This window comes from Solanum dulcamara, chromosome 4 (assembly GCF_947179165.1).
Source record: "Solanum dulcamara chromosome 4, daSolDulc1.2, whole genome shotgun sequence".
In the NCBI taxonomy this organism is placed as follows: Eukaryota; Viridiplantae; Streptophyta; class Magnoliopsida; order Solanales; family Solanaceae; genus Solanum; species Solanum dulcamara.
In genome coordinates, this window is record NC_077240.1 from 70,605,252 (window position 1) to 70,624,050 (window position 18,799).

An 18,799-nucleotide genomic window follows, 5' to 3' on the forward strand; every position below is an offset into this window, starting at 1 on the left:
ATATCGACACTCAAATACATTGATATCATGTATAAAAAGAAACAAATACATTTGAATACATTAATATAAGAAGTAGAAATATTCAAATACACTAATACAAATATATAACAAAAAAAACATAGTTAAATACATTGATACAAGAAATGAAAACACTCAAATACATTGATACAATATATAACTAGAAACAAATACATTTAGAAAAAAGTTTTTTTATAATTGAATCATGAAACAGACATTTATTTACTTAACTATTAACGCTGAAATTACTATTAGACCAAACTATTAATAATAAAGTATTTTAAAATCAAACTAATAACAGCAATTAATTACCCTATTTTACTTAATTTAAAAATATTTTTAATCCTTTTCCATTAAGAATACAAAACATTTGGTTGATGTCATCACAAATCTTAGGCCTCCCAACAACAACAACGAGAAAACAAAATAAAAATTGTAAAAGGGGAATTGGTAGAGTGAACTGTCACAATAATAATTGCATCAACCGCTTATTGGGATTCGCACTTTGTGATGTTAACATTTTCAAGATCTGCCCCAACAAAGTTCCCCTATTAATTTTTTGCACGTCTCCCTCCTTTTTCCTCCCCATTGGAGGAGAAACCAATATAAAAAGTGGAATAGAGAACCCAAAAGCTGTACAGTTGACACCCACCAACTATATATTTACTAATATTTATGGTTGAAAAAGATAAAAATTCTGCACTGAGAAAAGGTATATTCTTGTTATTACTTTTTGTCAATTCTAAAGTCTCTATCTCATTGTACATCCACTGAAACAATCACTGTTTTCTTGATTCTGTTAAGGTTAGGGTTTTGTCTTTTGCAATCAGCTTACCTATGTGCAGATTTTCCAGGTGTGTTTTTAGTTTTGAGGGATATTTTCAGCTGGGTCGAAGGATTCATGGTGGAAAATGTTTTGTTTGTTCGATTCTTGTGGGGCTATTTGAATGATCAATTCGTCTTCGTTCTATTGAGAAGTGAGACTTTAAGGCAGTTTTATGAAGAATCGCAGCTCGGGACGGATTGATTAACCTTTAAGGAGGTTTTCCATATTTGGATTATACTGTGCAATTTTATGCTCCGGAGGCACTTGTGGTGTATTGGAGAAGTGATTGCAGCTTTGATGAATTAGGGCTTTGTTTATTTGGGGTTTTAGAGTTATGATCGAATCATTTATCCTGTTAGCATGTTGTTGTACGCAATAGTAGATTCTGGGTGGATATAGGAGTTAATTAATAACAGGTATATGTATGGAAATGGCAGCAGAATCTAACACAGGGTTTCATCACCAATTTTTATCGTTCCAATCAGGGGCGATAGGGAGCTCATCGTCCGAGATGATGTTGATGGGTAATTACTACAGTAGCCTTGGAATGAATTTCAATGTAAATAATAATGGTGGAGGAAGAGGGATGCTGTATTCTGGGAATCCAAGTGTGATTACCAACAATGGCCGGAGTAGCAGTAATCCAGGAATGAGCCAGTCTGGAAGTTGTTCGAGTTCTTTCCTTATTGATTCAGTCCCGGGGCTCAAGCATGACACTGGGCTGGCGGTAGAGTGGACCGTTGAGGAACAGTACAAACTGGATGAAGGACTTATCAAGTAGGTAGTTTCTTCCAGGTCTCTGAGATGTGTACTTATGCTGAGATGTGTATATTTTTCTATCCATAGTTGTTGAGTACTCCACATTTTACTGCAAATATTTTCATCTTTATATATATTTGGTAATCCATCCGTTCCATTTTTGTTTTAACACCATTAGTTTTTAATATCCCTGTAGTAACATACACATTTCTAACTAGATTATAACATCACGTCAAGCACTAGACTCTTTAAGTGTGAAAATATCAACTAGGTCTTAATTTCAGCTATTTATTCTCCATTTGTTATTCCATTCTCTTGATGACATGACCTAAATATCTGCATCTTTCTTCTTGCATCTGGGCATCACAGTTCTTTATAATTTTACTCCATATTCATTCTTTTTATGGGACTAAACTTGTAGTTCGTACATTATGTCTTACTTCTGCTTATTTTAAAATAAAACATTTACTCTATAATGACTTCCCTGGTGTTCTAGCTTTTAGGTTGACTTGCTCCTCAGTTTCTTCATATCCTTCCTATATCTTTAACTTTTGGTAACAAGTTGTTCAAGTTATTGTTGAGAAATGTACTTTGGACCTAACTAAACCAAATCACTAGTTCACGAAGTGAGGATTACCCAAAATCATATAAGATGACGAACAACACCATCCCACACAGATGCTAGACTCTAACAGCCCCCTACACGCCTAGGACCGGACATCTGGAGCGCGGACAATATTACATGGAGGCCAAAAATTTGGTGAACCAAGAATTGAGATGAGTCTGGCTCAAATACTATGTAAAGAAATAGTCCTTAGGTCTAACTCAATCTAAAAGTTGATCATGAGGTGATGATTGCCCAAAACTGTACAAGGAGGCAAACGACTCCATCCTACACCGATGTGGGACTCATATAGTTGCCTCGTGAATTGCTAATCACTTTCTTTGTTTCTCCTTTAGTTCTATTATACTTTTCATGAGTTTCGTTTTCTGATAGTGGTATCTTCTTATTCTACTCTCTTTTTGCTTCGAAAACTCTTTGGTCCTTTTGCTTGTAAGGAAATAGGAGAGCTTTGAGGGGTTAGGAAATGATTTTGTACATTTGAGGAATAACCTCTTATTCTTAGTTGTTGGTGCACCTGTGAAGTTCCAGTATGGAAGATTAAGTGACATTTGTAAAGACCCATGTTATTGTGTAGTTTCCTTACTTTTAGGTGTAGGGGCGTTTTCCCATATTAATGACTTTAGCACCCATGGATATGGCCTAGTAGTCAATGAAATGGGCTGAGAACCATGACGTCTCAGGTTCAAATCTCAACGGAGGCGAAAACACTAGGTGATTTCTTCTCAATTCGATACGTGTGTTGGTGGCAGGTAGCGGTACCTCATGGAATTAGTTAAGGTGTGCGCAAGTTGGTTCGGATGGTACGGTTATGAATAAATAAATAAAAAAGTAAAATTAAGTTATTTACCTTATTACCTAAGTTGCGCGGACTCTTCATATTTGTTGTTGCATCCGTGTCGACACGGGTGCGGGTGCGGGTGTGGGATTCGGTCAACCCACATCGGATACTTTGACAAAGAGTCCATGGACAACCCACACGGGTGCGGGTGCGGGATTCGGTCAACCCACATTAGATACTTTGACCAAGATACTTTTCCTCTTGGTCACTATTCATTGCTTCATGTTTTAAGCCAAACAAAGAGATTCTAAATATTCAAGCGGTTGTGTTCCGACTTATGGTGGACAGTTGCAATGATCTGTAAGGAGAGTTGCTGGAAGGTCTTGAATGACTTTCTGTTTCTTTTTTGAGGAGAAGAATATCTTTATCTTTATAATTATATTTTTATAATATTGAATATTTTTAGCTGAATCCCCGCACCCGTATCCATACTCGGATTTGTATCTCCGAATCTTAAAATTTAGATTTTGCCGAATCTGACTTAGCTTGTTTGAAAAAAGATTTTTGCATCTTTTGAGTCCACCACTTGGATTCTTACTATTAAGATTTTAGTCCCTTAAATGCATCTAGAACTTGCTACTTTTGTTACTTGTCCTTTCCTTCCACTGGGTATCTACTTTAGCTTCTCAATGCGATGCTCCCTCCTTTGGTAGCTTGTCCGTGAATGCTATTTGGTTTGTGCATGTTAGTGTCTACCACCATATTCTCAGTTGCATGTGACCTTTCTCTTTCTTTACTCATTTACTTTACAATGTGTGCCAAAAGTGAGGTAGCTTCTTTCTGAGGTGACCACTTGAATTTGAAGTTTTCCAGGTTTAACCATATTAAGAAAACACCAGTGCCTCTACTTCCTTGCAATTGCCTCTATCCTGTTCCTCTTAATTGTTAAAAAACTTTTTCGTTTCCTTGTATGTGAGTATCTTTTCTTTCACTTGTGTCTGCAACACCTCCTTATATGAGCATTTCTTTCTTCTATCTATCAAGTCCAATTTTTGTCAAAGCTATTGCATTTACTCCTCTCTCTCTCTTTCTCAAATCTTCTATTGATCACTTTCCCTTGCATATATTATCTATACTCAGTATTGAAGAGGGCCAAATGGAAATAGTTATAATGTTAAATGAACCCACAAAGAGCAGCAATTCACTTTTTGTGAAAGAAGCAGAATCTGCTCTGTCTAGTTTGCGACTTGATTGTTGACTAATTGGAATTTGCCAAATCTAGATCGGTATAAAATTAGTTGGTTCTTATCTATGTTATGTTTGATTTAATAAGGACTTAAGTAGATGTTAATTGATATGATGGGCTGACATGGAGTTTTTCACTGCTGACGTTTGTTCTGGGTACCAAAGTGGAAATTTCATATATATACAAACTAGGTTGATAAATAACTGAAAAAGAGTGAATGAAAATTTTTAACAATTATTAAGATAGTGAATTTGAAAATGCTTTTTTCATGAGCCTGATACACCTTGCACTGTCCCTTGATGCATCATTTTGGTCAAGCTCATCAGAAATTTTTATTGATCAAGACTTCCTTTGAATATGAATTGTTTTGATATGTGGTGCTGTTTCATTTCATCTTTTCATCTCTTCCGTGCATATGTATGACAGTCACACTGTTTTGATGATAGATTTGCCAATGAACCCAGTATAATGAAGTACATTAAGATTGCAGCCTCGCTCCGCGACAAAACTGTACGTGATGTTGCATTAAGATGTAGGTGGATGACGGTGAGCTACTGAACCTGTTTAGCAATATCTTTTGTTATTGTTATTGTTGTGATTATTATTCATTTTTCCAAGTATAGTTGGTTGATGGCTGATGCTTCCTGAAGAATTGTTGTTTACCCATTGAGTGATTGTTTTGTCAGAGAAAGCGCAGGAAACAGGAAGACTATAATTTGGGAAAAAAAGTGAAAGACAGGAAGGTGTGCCATCTCTTGTGATCTTTTCTTCCTTTCCTTTTATTTTGTATGGAATTATGAAGTGACCTTTTAATTTGTTTGGTTAGTATTGAGAAGTTGACTTTGACTAGCTTTTCTTAGGGCAAAAAGAAACACATAACTATTAAAGTTAATTACTTAGGCTTTACTTAATTCATCGAATCTAGGATTGTTGTTTGGAGGGTTTGACAGTTCTTATAACGCTAGTTAGGACTTGAGGCATACATTAGTTCTTGGTCCTTGTCTAAGTAAAGCTGTTTATTCTTATTACTTTCTCTATCGAGTTTTACATGACATGATTAATATTTGGAGAATCGAACTATCTGATTGTCTTAAACATTTTGTGTTTTTTTTTGTTTTTGAATATGCTATGTAGTGCTAGCAAATTTTGGAGTTATAATTCTTGCATGTTTAATCTGATGAACTTTGGGTATTCCAGCTTTGCAGTCACTTCTTCTCTACAAAAAGCCAAATAGACTTGAGATTCCAGCGTTTGACTTTTGAATGATCTCAAGGATTCTCAGGGACAAGTTTTTTCCTTTCTGCAGTGGCCTTTCCAGAGCCTTGACCTTACAGCTTAATGTGTCATCTAATGTGAAAAAACCCATAGATCTGATGTCTTGCTTAAATGTTTATATATATATATATTTTCCCTGGAGTTACTTTATGTCTTTATCTAAAGTTGCATCAACCTACTTGGTACAACAATCATGCTCAGTTAAACTTTTAAAACATCTTTTTTTCGATCGGTGTATTAATTTGTTAATAAGAGCGAGATAAGTACATGTTACACTTGAAAGCTGATGGCTTGTAATAAGACCTATTACATCACCTGCTGAATAGTGAAAGCAAAGCTCCTCCCTGTTAGTGTACACCTGTGAATCAACCTTAGGAACGTTAATTAACGTGGAGAACTGCATATTTTGTATTATATTATAATCATACAATTGTAACTTCATCAAAGAAATTCTTTTTTCTCTTTTGTATTTTTTCTTTTTTTTTGGGTAAAAATTAATGAGATCAAGATAACTTCTTTTTCTCTTGACATTCTCCTTGGGACTTCCAAAGTGTACCTCGCTATCGTACCATGGAGGAAACCAAATGCCAACAATTTTAGCAAGGCTGGTGTTGGTTTGTGTCTGGGCAAGTATTCTTTGGATGGATTTTTTCTTTTCCTTCTCTTCATAAGGCATTACATTTTCTTTCTTATGAATAAGAGACCAATAGAATTGTTTGTCTTTAGCATGTGTAGTAGTCAGTAGTTAGTTTTACATCCCCTGCTGGTGAATTCTATACTGTTGTGCTTCAGTATGTATTAAAAACAATTCTTTGGAATTGTTTTGGAAGTTCTTGACTTACTGTCCATTCTAAATATTCAAGATACTTGTCTCTCGTTGTCTGTGCTCATGTACATTTGTTTGTGTGTATGTTAGTGGATATGTTACCACATATGTGTGTTACATTAACTTAGAAGATGACATTACAAAGCTCTTTTTCTTCAGGAAAAATCAGCAGAAGTGCCGGTGAAAACTGGTACATCCTCACCACTGAGCTTCATTCCGTATTCGCTCTCCTCAAACCATCGTGACCATGGTGATGTGACGCCTTCTGCAGGTTAGCGTCATCTGCTTAGAAGCAGGAATCTATGCCTTTTCTCCACTTTTGTCGGCGACATATTTCTAATTGGATACAATTTGAAAAAGCCATTTTCTGGATTTGAGTAAATGATGTGTTCTGATTTTTATGTGAGTAAATGATTTCCATCTGTAATGACTCAATACTTAATGAATGGTATCATGGTGTGAAAAAAAAGTACTATCATTACGTTATGTATGGTTCACATGGTACAGAAGATACCATTATATAGTGAGTTTGTTTAGAATCCAGTTATTATTTAGCTGCTGCTTAAGCTAACCAACCAGTATGAGCTTATTTACTTGTACAAGATTCACTGTGTCTTTTGTTTGGATATCACACTAGCTTCTTACTACTAGTGAGGAGAATGTTAAAGGTTTCTTTGCTTGTGTTCCAATGGTGGAAAAGGAATGCTCAGATCGGAAGAATTCGGATGTTTACAGCTTTACTTTGCAAGAATTTTCCCGTGGTGGATTCCATGTGGTGTGTGGTCCCACGTTTTGGAAAAAGAAGTATAGAATGGAGGAAAAACAGGTTCTTTTCTGAAACATAAAAAAGAAGAGAAAAGGTGAAACTTCTTCAAAAGATTTCTGGAAAAGAGACGTGTCTAAGTGGTACCCTGCTAAAACTCCGTGGGTCATTATGAAAACTAAGTTTGGTTTTCAGCTAAACCCAAAAACAGCCAAAAGCTATTTTCACGATCAAATTACTTATAGGAGTCATAAACCAGCTAAATGTCAAAATGCAGCTATATGTGGTTTCCTTTTACAGTTAACCAATTGCTGCAAACACAAACTATATATCAGGGAATGAATGTAATCTTTACTTGTTCTGGATGTATTGAACACCAATTTTATATCGGTCAAAAAGATTCATTGAAACTTACACAGATGTACTGACTAATCTATTTGTGTCAGAACAAAAAAATTGATTAGCACAGAGTAAATGTTTTTGGACATGTCAATGATGTCACTAAGTCTAGTGGTTGATTTCTTGCTGAGATTGCCTTTATATCTTTTCTTCTTGCCACTTTGTCTTATCCCCTTTCTTCTGTGTGATTTTCTTCATCTTGTCCATCTCACTGTGTCAATTGGCTTCTATTCACAAACTTACCTGGTTTGTGTTGCTTACAGCATTACTTGGAACGAAACATCTACTGGAAGAAAACAATCAGGCTCTGAATCAAATTTCGGCAAATCTTTCAACAGTCAAGGTATTAATCTCAACATCTTGTAGTGGGAGGAGTCTTATGAGATAATTGGAAGGGAAAAGTAAAAGTAAAATTGTAAACTGTTGGAGGAGGACTTTAGATATTTCTACTTTGGAACCGCGTACCAGGAGAAAATAAAAACATTTCAAATCTTTGGGTTCCTTGCATCTGATAACAAGTAAAAGATAACATTTTCATTCCCCTGCCTCTCTTTATTTCTTATACAAATAATGAACCGGAGCATTAATTACCACCACAAAATCCACATTTAGGAGGTGTTTTAATAGTTTTGGAGAAGTCATGGGATTTAGTGTGTTTGGTATGAAGGAAAACATTTTGTGGAAAATGAATTCCAATTCTCACATGTTTGGTTGGCTTAAATGTTTTTAAAAATGTTTTCAAATCAACTTATTTTCCTCAAATTTAAGGAAAATGACTTGCCTTCGACAAGGAAAACATTTTCCAAAACTGTTTTCCAACCTCACACTTCAACTTTCCACCCTAACTCAAGTCTTGGGTATCAATTGTCGATCCTAATCTGGGATCCGACTCATGATTCTCTATTCAGGACCCGACTCTCGACCTCGATTCGAGTCCCAACTCTTGGGTCTCGGATTGGAGGTCAAATCTAGGGTCAGGTGTCGGGCTCAAATTCTGAGTTAGGTATCAAGATGGGATTTTGATTCGGGTGTTGGAGTCGGGTTTCGTGTCAAGAGTCAAGGTCGGGTACTAGTCGGAAGTCGGCTCAAGTCCAAGGTTGGGTCTCGGGGTCGTGTCCTAGTTTGGGTGTTGGGTTCAGGGTCGGGTCCCAGTTCGAATGTCAAGTCTCGGGTTGGGTGTTGGGGTGGGGTCATATCCCGAATCAATCATTGAGGTCGTATCCCGGTTCAGATATCTGGGTCGGGTCCCTGATCGATTATTGGGGTTAGTTTCCGGGTCAAAAATTGTTTTCCTATAAAATATTTTCTACGCTCTAGCCAAAAATAAAAGTGTTTTTTTAGAAAATGTTTTCATTCACCTACCAAACACTAGAAAATATTTTTCGAAAAATATTTCACTCACCAACCAAACATGAGAAAATAAGTTAGAAACCAACTTGTTTTTCAAAGAAACATTTTCTAGGATAACGTTTTCCTTCATACCAAACACACTTCTTTTCATCATTTCCTCAACAGTCTTAACTTTGTAAGTTTTACTGGAGAAAGTAATTGTGAAAATGATTTTAGTCTATTCTTAGAATTTTCACTGAAGCTGGTCACTGTGTAGTAGTAAAATTGGAAACTGGTGAAATCAACAGAGGTCCAAGTCTAGGCTATATTTTATTTGATCTTTGATTAATGTTAGGACTAGAAGAAAATGTGTAAAATATGGATGTATTCAGGCCATTCTCACACAGCCTTGATAAAATAATGGTGTTATCCAGTCACGATAAGTTTGTATGTGCATACTGAGTTACAGTGCGTTATGGTTATGTGCATACACTTGTAGTACTCACTCTGGAATTACTGGTACTTTTCCCCCCCTATGTTTTTTGATAAATTGGAATCAGTTTTGCTTTTTTCCCTGACAAATTCACCACTAAGTAGATGTAAGGTATAAAAAAAAAAAAAAAAGGGCAGCCCGGTGCACTAAAGCTCCCGCTATGCGCGGGGTCCGGGGAAGGGCCTGACCACAAGGGTCTATTGTACGCAGCCTTGCCTTGCATTTCTGCCAGAGGCTGTTTCCAAGGCTTGAACCCGTGACCTCCTGGTCACATGGCAGCAACTTTACCAGTTACTCCAAGGCTCCCCTTCTAAGTAGATGTAAGGTATACCGTAGAGATTACCAGATGAGCGGCACAACCTGTTAGTTCATGGCTTCATGATATGCCTGACATACCTGAGAGAACACCATGGATCAGATCGGCCTTTTATATCATTGGTTAGAAAAGAGGAAATCTGCAGACCCTCCCCCCCTTCCCCCACCCCCACTGCTTCCATAAAGTCTATTCAAAGTTGAGCTCTTTAGACAGAAATGGTTGAAGCAAATAAAGACTGATTGGGAGGGAAACTGGAACTTTGAATGGAAATTTTGGTGCGTGAATTTTAAGAGCGCTGAAAGGAGATGCACACAAGTTAGTTGTATAAAATGCTCCAAGTCGGTATGACTGGTGACCTGCAGATCTCGAGTCCCTGTTAACAATGCAGAAAAAGATTATTTCCGAAATTCTCTAGTGAAAAAAAATGGTTTCTTTGAAGACATTCCCCATAATTTGCACTAATTTCATTATTCCAATGGAGATATAATTTCTTTGAATGCCTCCTATATGTAGTCCACATGAGATATAATGAAACTGCTGTTCCTGTCTTCACAACTCCTCTCGCATGTAAACTCTTGGTTATCTACGTTAATAAAAATATCCAGAATGCATAACAGATGTAGGGGAGCCACCTACACATCTGTTTGTTTGAGTCTATACTGCTGTGTTTAGTGATCCTGCAAATTGTACCTCGGATGCAAGAATTTAGTATGTGCCTTCCATATGAAAGGACTATGGAGGAACGGATTCTAACACAAAAAAGTTGGGAGTTGCAAAACTAGCTAATTTGTCTAGTAGTCGTAGTAAAGATGAGTTAGTTTGTGCAGACATCTCTCTTGTCCTATTTTTGTCATTTATGCACAGCTTTGATAGCCTCTGAGCTTCAGTTTAAATATAAATACAGATCTGTTACTTTTACCTATGTAATTTGTGTGGGATAATAGAACTAAGTAGTGATGCTTCTTCAATCTATCTACCACCCCACCCGCTTCTGCATTTTGATCTTTGTTTCTTATCTTTTCTTTTTAGTTCTTTCATCCCCTACTCATAACAGGTGAAGCAATAAATGAAAATTATCTTATTTCCCTCCTCCCACCAACATTTTTAGCCAATAGGAGGGTAAAAAAGGGAAGGAAAAAATAACAGTGAAATATTAAAACAATTGTGTTGGGGTTAAATGTGGTTGCTTATTTCCCTGAAAAGGGGGAAAAAAGGGCAGCCCAGTGCACTAAAAGCTCCTGCTATGCGCAGGGTTCGGGGAAGGGCCCGACCACAAGGGTCTATTGTACGCAGCCTTACCTTACATTTCTGCTAGAGGCTGTTTCCAAGGCTTGAACCCGTGAAACGGATGATAAATTAATTTTGCATGCTGTACTTTGTTTCTTTTCTTATTTCTAGTTGCAACTTTGGTGGGGAGTTTCAATACTTTACTATTCTTTGTTATGCATATCAGCTAATTTCTGATATTAATATGTAAATGGGCAGTTGCAGGACAACATTGATCTCTTCATCCGAACGAGGAATAACATAACAGCAATTCTGAACGAGTAATGTCAATATTCCTTATACTTGACAGGGTGAATTTAGATGTCTATACAATTCTTTTACTGATAGTGTTGTTTATGCTGCAGCATGAGAAATATGCCAGGGATTATGAGCCAAATGCCACCCCTTCCAGTTTTGTTAAACAATGAACTTGCTAGTAGTCTTTTGCCTAGTACAACTCAGGTAAATCAGACTTTTTGCACACTATTTTAGGCTTAATGCCGTAATCCCTCCCTCCCTCTACAAATTTCACCATGTGACACGAATAGCCCCTCCTTATAACAATAATGTCATAATTTCTCATGACTCTACCAGCAAACAATAATAGTTGATTCTGTTATTGATGAAGCTATATTTCTTCCAAACATGTCGTAATGGATGTTCTGTTTTTCCAGCCAATGATGTTTGCCTCCACAAGTGGAATCCAGCTGAAACAAGAGCCAGGCTGTTGATGGAGAACGCTTGGTGCTAAATTTGGATCACTAGCTTGTGTAAGTAGACCAATTTTTTTGCTGTAAATGCATAAATGCTGGCAGGTCTTTGCAGCTTGGATATAGACGACTGGGTTCCCCAAGAAATTTTATCAGAACCCATTTTTTTTGGAAGCTGAACACATCTGAACACGAGCACCAGGAAATAACAGCCTCATATGTTATTTTGCATATCAGGGGACAAACTGTTGTCTTGATAATGCACTTGCAAGTTCATTTTCTTGTTTCCACCCTGTTTGTAAATTTAGGAGACAAATCGATCTTCAAGGTCGTTTTCCATGGTGCTTGATCAACTTTTAGCTTTTCTTTATAATGCCTTAATATTTGAAGATTCTTGTGTTGAGTTGAGTTTATTGCATTCTAGGTGTATATTTCATAGGGTAAATAATACTTGATTTCCTACTGAATACTCCTGTCTTGATTTGATACGAGTAGTTAAGAAAAACAAGATGTAAGAAAGAGAAGATTTGAGGTGAGTCATTTCTTTGCTTTTCTGGTATCTTTTGAGTTAGTTGACTTAGTTCCATTCTAACTCCATCCATTACATATTGAGGATCTTGATTGGGGATTTTTGAAACAAATAGGAACTCTTGTGTACTTTTTTATGTTATATGATGTGATAAAACTTTTGTTTTGCAAACATATTTCTAATAAAAAGAAAAAAAGGCTTGTTTTGACTGATGGTTACTGAAACTTGTTTTCTAGAACTTTGTTTCTATACGCTTTAGGGTGTGTTTGGTATGGAGAAGAGCAAGTTCTTTGAAGATGAGTAAAATGATTTTTATTGTAAAAATAGGGAAAGTTAGTGGCATCGTCTCCTCCCCACTCTCACCACCACTCTACCTCCACTCCATCCTCCTAGTTTTATTTAGACATATACAAATGTTTTTAGTGTAATATTTTTTTACTTGCATAAAACACAAGAAAATAAGTAAGAAACTACTTTTTTTTTTAAAAAACATTTTCCTCCGTATGTAACATACCTTTAGAGGGACATTTTCATGTGTGTTTATTCCAAGAAGTTAGTACATGTATGATCCGGTCTAAAATTTGAAAAATAGATGACAAGATAAAAACAATTTCGTTACCAAATTTGAAAATAGATGAGAACAGCAATTTTGTTGCCATGTTGATTATCGACAGTAGCGACATGACGTATACTTTCTTAAATGGAATTTCTACCACATAATATAAGTACCCCGTTGTCACTATCCAGGATAAAGGAAGTCCAAATTCACAGAAAAGAAAGAAAGAAAAAAGTTTGGATTTCCTTGTAATGGCAAGTGTTATACTTACTTTGGGAATTAATCAGATCAATTTTTTATATCAAAGTCAAAGGTCTCGAAAATTCCATTTGGAATAACACTAGATATGTTAAATTTTGTATCATGATACCATAACAGCAACAACAGTGACAAAAGTGAGATATCTAGCGTTCGAAACGACTAGAGAAGACTAAAGAGCCGAAAAAATGTCCATTACTCCCATTTTTTTTCTTTTGAAAACTAGAAAGTCTTCTTGTCTAGAAATCAAAAGATCCAAACACTCTTTAGGAATGAAACAAAATTTGGTTGCCACAAGTCGGTGATTGGACATGGAGGGGAAAATACTGCTTTTTAAGGTAGATTTCAAATTACAGAACTGAATGTACCAAGTTGCTTCCATTTGAAAAATATACATGAAAAACCACTCAAGGCATTTCGTCAACTCTAGCGAGCCACTGGCATAGAGTGAAGTCGAGCTCCAAACAAAAGTATGGTCTCGAGAATAATCCTCAACCAGCAAATCTCCACTTCTGAAAATACCTGCAGCTGAACAAGCACAGGTATTGGAATCACAAAAAGTAATCTGGAGTCTTCCTTGTGGCGTCGGGCTCTATCTGTCGAGGAGCTGGGTCAAACTGAAGGAAATTCTGCTCCATGTTTTCGCCTATTTCTAGAATGGCAGCCATATTACCACACCGGTAACAATAGTTTGGAGCACTAAATACTGTCACAACATTCTTATCCTGCCAAAGTTGCACCACCAAATGGCAGGTAAAAGTCACAAAATGGTCGCTAAGATAACAAGTACCAATGAGTTGACAAAAAGAAGATGAGAGGGGATGTTTCAATTTAGGTCCACAAACCTGACACCAATTGAAACCCTCCATCACAAGCTGATGAGCCCTAGAAATCAGGGTGAGACCATTGGTGTGATTGAATTGAGATGCTATATCCTGTCCAAAGGTGTAACCAGCCCCTCGAGGTGATATTCCCCAACCACACCGATCATCTGGATCTGACCACAGGAGATCACACATTGGCCCTTCATGTGGAACCTAATTACCACCAAATAAGAGGCATAAGCAATGAGTACAGCAACATTAATGTGCATAGAATTTAGATCATGAAACATCAAAGACAATGGAAACCACTAATGCAAGATGTGCAACGATCAGCAAAAAGTTTAATAGAGCTTCCACAAGAACATGGTATGTCAGACTTCATTGGATATCAGATAATTAAAGGTAATAACTGCCGTCTCAAAGTCTCTAAGGGGAAGCGGAAATATCATTGCATAGAAGAGCAGCAAAATGTTAACAGATGCTATACATACACAGAAGTATCAGAAAATCAAACTGTGATAATTGCTCTCTCTATGCTTCTGAGAATTAAAAAGGTATGTACTATTACATGGCAAGAGAAATGACGAGTAGGAAATGGGCTATACTTGAGCATTTTATGGTAAATGTTGAGAACATCTGTAAACCTATCTCGGACAACTTAGAAATTACGGTGAACTCTTTGACTTGAGATAATAAAGCAGAAATTTTGTTCTTTTCTTTGGAACATCAATTCTGACTTTGTAATTTGACTGCACATTTTTGCAAATCATAAACTGCAATGGGAAGAAAGTTGTTGCACCAAGAAGGAAAACCTTTTGGAAGGTATAACAGGAAAGTAAAACTTAGTTACTGCAGGATGTCTCAGTGGGCTCATCTGCTAAAATTTGGAGGGGAAAAAACCTGCAGGAGTCAGATAGATCAAGTAGGAGGAGAGCCACTGGTGACAAAATACTAAGAGTTTATGTGGCATCATCAAAATATAAACACTTAAATCTCAAAACCATTTATCTACCTCTTGTATACGGTCCAGCGCTCGGATATTATCCAGTGTATCCAGAGAAGGTGAGAGTCCTCCATGCAAACAGAATATCTGTAATAAAGCACACTAAATATTAGCTAACAGTCTACTAACATGAAATATCAGTACAGTAAGAGCTCAAACCTGACTCTCTATGAGTGCTGTTAGTGGGAGATAATCAAAAAGATCAGTGAAATACTTCCAAACATTTGCATTGCCATATTTCCTCAAGCATTCATCATAAAAACCATACCTGGCAGGAAAAGAGGTATGTCAATTACGTCATTTGTGACCTGAACAGCAGTCATATGGTCCTCTATAAGCCAAAGCGGAGGGACATTGACTATGAATCACACTAAAAATTCATAACCATAATTTATGTTCAGACAAAGCCCAGTTTCCTCTTCAGGTTTACCACATACTCCCTTAGGATTTAAATTGCATTCAGAGTCAGTGTAAAGAATATTTTACACTAATAGTATTGTTTAAGCAATTGTAGAGGTTACTTAACAATTTTTATATGTTATGAACTCACAGTTACTATAGACAGAGTACACAGCATTTAAGCTACATTTTATACAAAGACGAGAAAAACAAAGAAAGAGGTACCATAAAAGTCCATATGCCCATATACAAACCAAATAATAGAACTATGAAACGAATAGTTCAAGACTTACACTTGGGTGATTTGCCGGCTTTCATGATTTCCCCTAAGAATCGTGATTCTATCTCTATAACGAACCTTCAGAGCAACCAAAAGTGTGACAGTCTCCACTGAATAGTATCCACGGTCTGCATTCATTGAACAATTATTTAATGATAAACAACTATGGAAATACTTAACCAAATTGATAATGCTAGGATTGGTATGATGAAATGAGTGTATGGATGAGAAAAGGAACTGTGCATCACAGAAAATGTTAATACTCCCTCTTTCCTTGTCACAAAAAGAATGTCACCTTTCTATATTTAAAAACTACTAGTTAACTTTAAACTTCCAACTTTACCTTAATGAGATGATTTATGGCCATATAAATATCTATAGGATGTTTTAGACCACAAGTTTTAAAAGTCTTCGGTTTTTTCTTATACTTCGTCACCAAATAAACACCATCTGAAAATTGAGCAGTATGAAACTGTGGTTTATTAGCCTGACACCATCATGATGGAGTACTTTTCAGAAGCAAAACTATTAGAAAGAGGACAACAGAAGAATGTATAATGCAATCATGATCAAAACGAAATGTGCACGTTATTTTATAAACCAAAAGACAACTCTGGAGAGAAAAAGTTTCAAGAAATAAAGGATGAGCCTCTGTCAGTTGACAGCATTTAAAACACTTCTGTCTTGTATACCACTTGGCTAAATTACTAAAATGCCCACTTGACATCTACGCAGTAGATCTTTTAACATAAAGAGTACAAAGTGGTGACAAGAAAAACTTCTACTAAAGAAAGGCACAAAAGAACACTTTGTAACAAGAAATAAACCATAGCACCTTTTCCCGAATTTATGAGTCAGGAAATAAACTCCAACACGTCAACACTCACTTTCACGAAAGTTCTGTCTTCTCGCACTTAAATAAGCTTAACAAAAGGACGATCTACATGGACAACAGGCGAAAGTAAATCCAACAACGCAACTCTCACTGTCAAGAGTGTCAAGAGCTTCCCTGTCCTCTCACACTTAAGCAAGTTAACGTAACGACAATAGACATGAACAACAAACAATCGTGTTGTCCGACAAAGTAAGCCATAGCTACAAACAAATTTTAGTCACTCATCATTTCGATTGGCTAAACTATTGTTCCTCAATTAGTGCCCTGCATGTGTTGACAGGATATTTGCCGGAGCAAACTTTGAGAAGTCCAAATATCTTTGGTTAACGAAATTTGCCAAATGAACGCTGTAACCCCTACTGCATCCAAAGCCATTATCTTACTTCTGTAAGAGTCTAACCAGCAGTACATTTCAATTCCACATCACAACAATAATTCATGATTCATCGCTTAGAGGTTAACCAATGAACAAATTAAATTAAAGCTTGTCATTTGTCATAAAACAAGATGTTTTTTAATGTAAATTGCCAAAACAAAATATCAAATACTATAATAATTACACCCATTAATGAATGGACAATCCCGGGTCATCCACTTCCTGAAACGACGAATGAACAGCCCCGATGTGGCAGCTTTTGAGGCGCCCTTATTTTCTGCTAAACCACTCACATGACCATTAGAGCTGACACGAACATAAGTGTTCAGCACGAAGTTACTGTTCACAATCTAATATACGATGTTGTTACAAGACCTATACCTCCATTCACATTAGTGGGCATTCTCATTAGTACTTGTTACTACACATCCCATCTTTGTGATACAACAACAACTACACCTCAAACCCAAACTATCAGTTATATGAATCCTCAATATCCATTCTGCTCTATTTGAACTTCCTTTCAAGTACTTTTTTTGTATTTTAATATCAATTATGAGTTCTCTATCAACTGAAGGTTATTAATTTTCTATGTACATACTGAACATGAAAAAAAGCGAAGACGTGATTAGCAGCTGCAATTTAACAAAATTAAACCACAAAAAGAATTACTTGTACAGTTCAATTCACATCTAGAGAATCCAAAGCCCTAATAAATGCAAGAAACTACAAAATGTCCAAATAACGAAGAACTCACCCACATAATCGCCCATGAAGAGATAATTAGTATCAGGAGCATTTCCTCCAATCCGAAACAGCTCAATCAGGTCGTAAAACTGTCCATGAATATCACCACAAACAGTCACCGGACATTTCACCGGCTGAACGTTCCATTCCTCAACAAGTATAGCCCTCGCTTGATCACACAGAGTTTTCACATCCGCTTCCGATAACGGCTTGCACTCCATCAATTGTTCGATCTGCCGATCTAGATCTGCACGAGACGGCATTTTTTTTCCAGATTCCTCTAGAACTTTCTAGAGCTTTAACAGAAAATTTTCCTTTCCCTCACAATCTCCGATCAGAATACTTTACACCGACCGATCAGAGAATCGAACCGATCGTAGATCGAACGGTGAATATTCAGCTGATATCAATCAAACGAAATATATGTAGCAAAAAATTAAAAATTTAACAGAAAAAAATTCAAAAAAATACAAATAGATTGAACATTCATAAGCGCTAGGGTTTGAATCTCCAAATCATCTGCTAATTTCTGATACTCTTCTTCATTTCTTCTGTTTCTCTCTCTATCTTCCTCTCTCAGAGAAAATGCAGCAAAAACTTTTTAAAATATAGTAATAGCTGTATATATAACTGACAAAATACATTTGGTTTTTTTTTTCTATCGAAAAATAAAATAACTCACGAAACTTCGTGTGATAGTAGTTGTCACATTTTTAATAAGTTCTTTAAGGAATTATAAAAAAAGTATTTTTACTTCTTTTTTAAAGTATTTTTTCAAATTAATTAGTATTGATTATTTTCAAAAAAAATTAATTTTAAGAATAAAATAAAAAAGTAATTAATTGTAACGTGATTTATATATCAACAAATATTTTGAACAAATATTTTGAACAAATATTTTAGTAATGGTGATAATTAATATGGGACAAAGGGAGTATAACTGTAATACCCCCCAAAAATTTTTGCTGAGATTCGAATATTTCTTCACGTGAGTGTAGACTCGGACCGGAGGACTTGTAATTTTACACATGAGTTAGGATTGATTCCTAAGTATTTGAAGTGTGTTAGATATGTTTAGGGGTCATAAGAGATCTCTAACACCAAGTCGAGTCCAAAGAACTCCAATCGATTAAGTTTTCGGGTGAGTTAGTATTAGGGTCAACTTCAAATGAGCATATATCCTAGAATATAATGAACTGGGTGGACCACGACCTACCAAATTAAAGGTCTTTGAGTCTTCTTTCCAACCCCACCAAGATTGCATTTTTTGGAGTTTGGAGTCAAACGTTATGGCCATTTTACT

At 36.2% G+C, this 18,799-nt stretch overlaps 2 protein-coding genes across 6 annotated transcripts; one reads left to right on the forward strand and one right to left on the reverse strand.

Annotated features, from left to right (window-relative positions):
• The first annotated feature begins 483 nt into the window (after positions 1-483).
• Positions 484-12,018, forward strand: LOC129887521 (uncharacterized). Of its 5 annotated transcripts, none has more exons than XM_055962637.1 (9): positions 484-730; positions 823-1,621; positions 4,699-4,798; positions 4,939-4,995; positions 6,513-6,624; positions 7,779-7,858; positions 11,139-11,200; positions 11,285-11,381; positions 11,594-12,018. In XM_055962637.1, exons 2-9 carry the CDS (start codon positions 1,269-1,271, stop codon positions 11,648-11,650), a joined length of 918 nt encoding a protein of 305 aa, XP_055818612.1. In that variant the 5' UTR covers positions 484-730; positions 823-1,268; the 3' UTR covers positions 11,651-12,018. The 5 variants fall into 5 exon arrangements, with proteins under 5 accessions (XP_055818612.1, XP_055818611.1, XP_055818614.1 ...); XM_055962636.1 differs by having other exon boundaries at positions 864-1,621; XM_055962639.1 differs by having other exon boundaries at positions 873-1,621.
• A 1,259-nt stretch (positions 12,019-13,277) lies between these two features.
• LOC129887523 (serine/threonine-protein phosphatase PP2A-2 catalytic subunit-like) lies at positions 13,278-18,094 on the reverse strand. Its single transcript, XM_055962641.1, has 6 exons — positions 17,507-18,094; positions 15,492-15,606; positions 14,959-15,067; positions 14,809-14,886; positions 13,818-14,009; positions 13,278-13,697 (listed from the first exon to the last, which is right to left on the reverse strand). Exons 1-6 carry the CDS (start codon positions 17,757-17,759, stop codon positions 13,524-13,526), a joined length of 921 nt encoding a protein of 306 aa, XP_055818616.1. The 5' UTR covers positions 17,760-18,094; the 3' UTR covers positions 13,278-13,523.
• Positions 18,095-18,799: the final 705 nt, after the last annotated feature.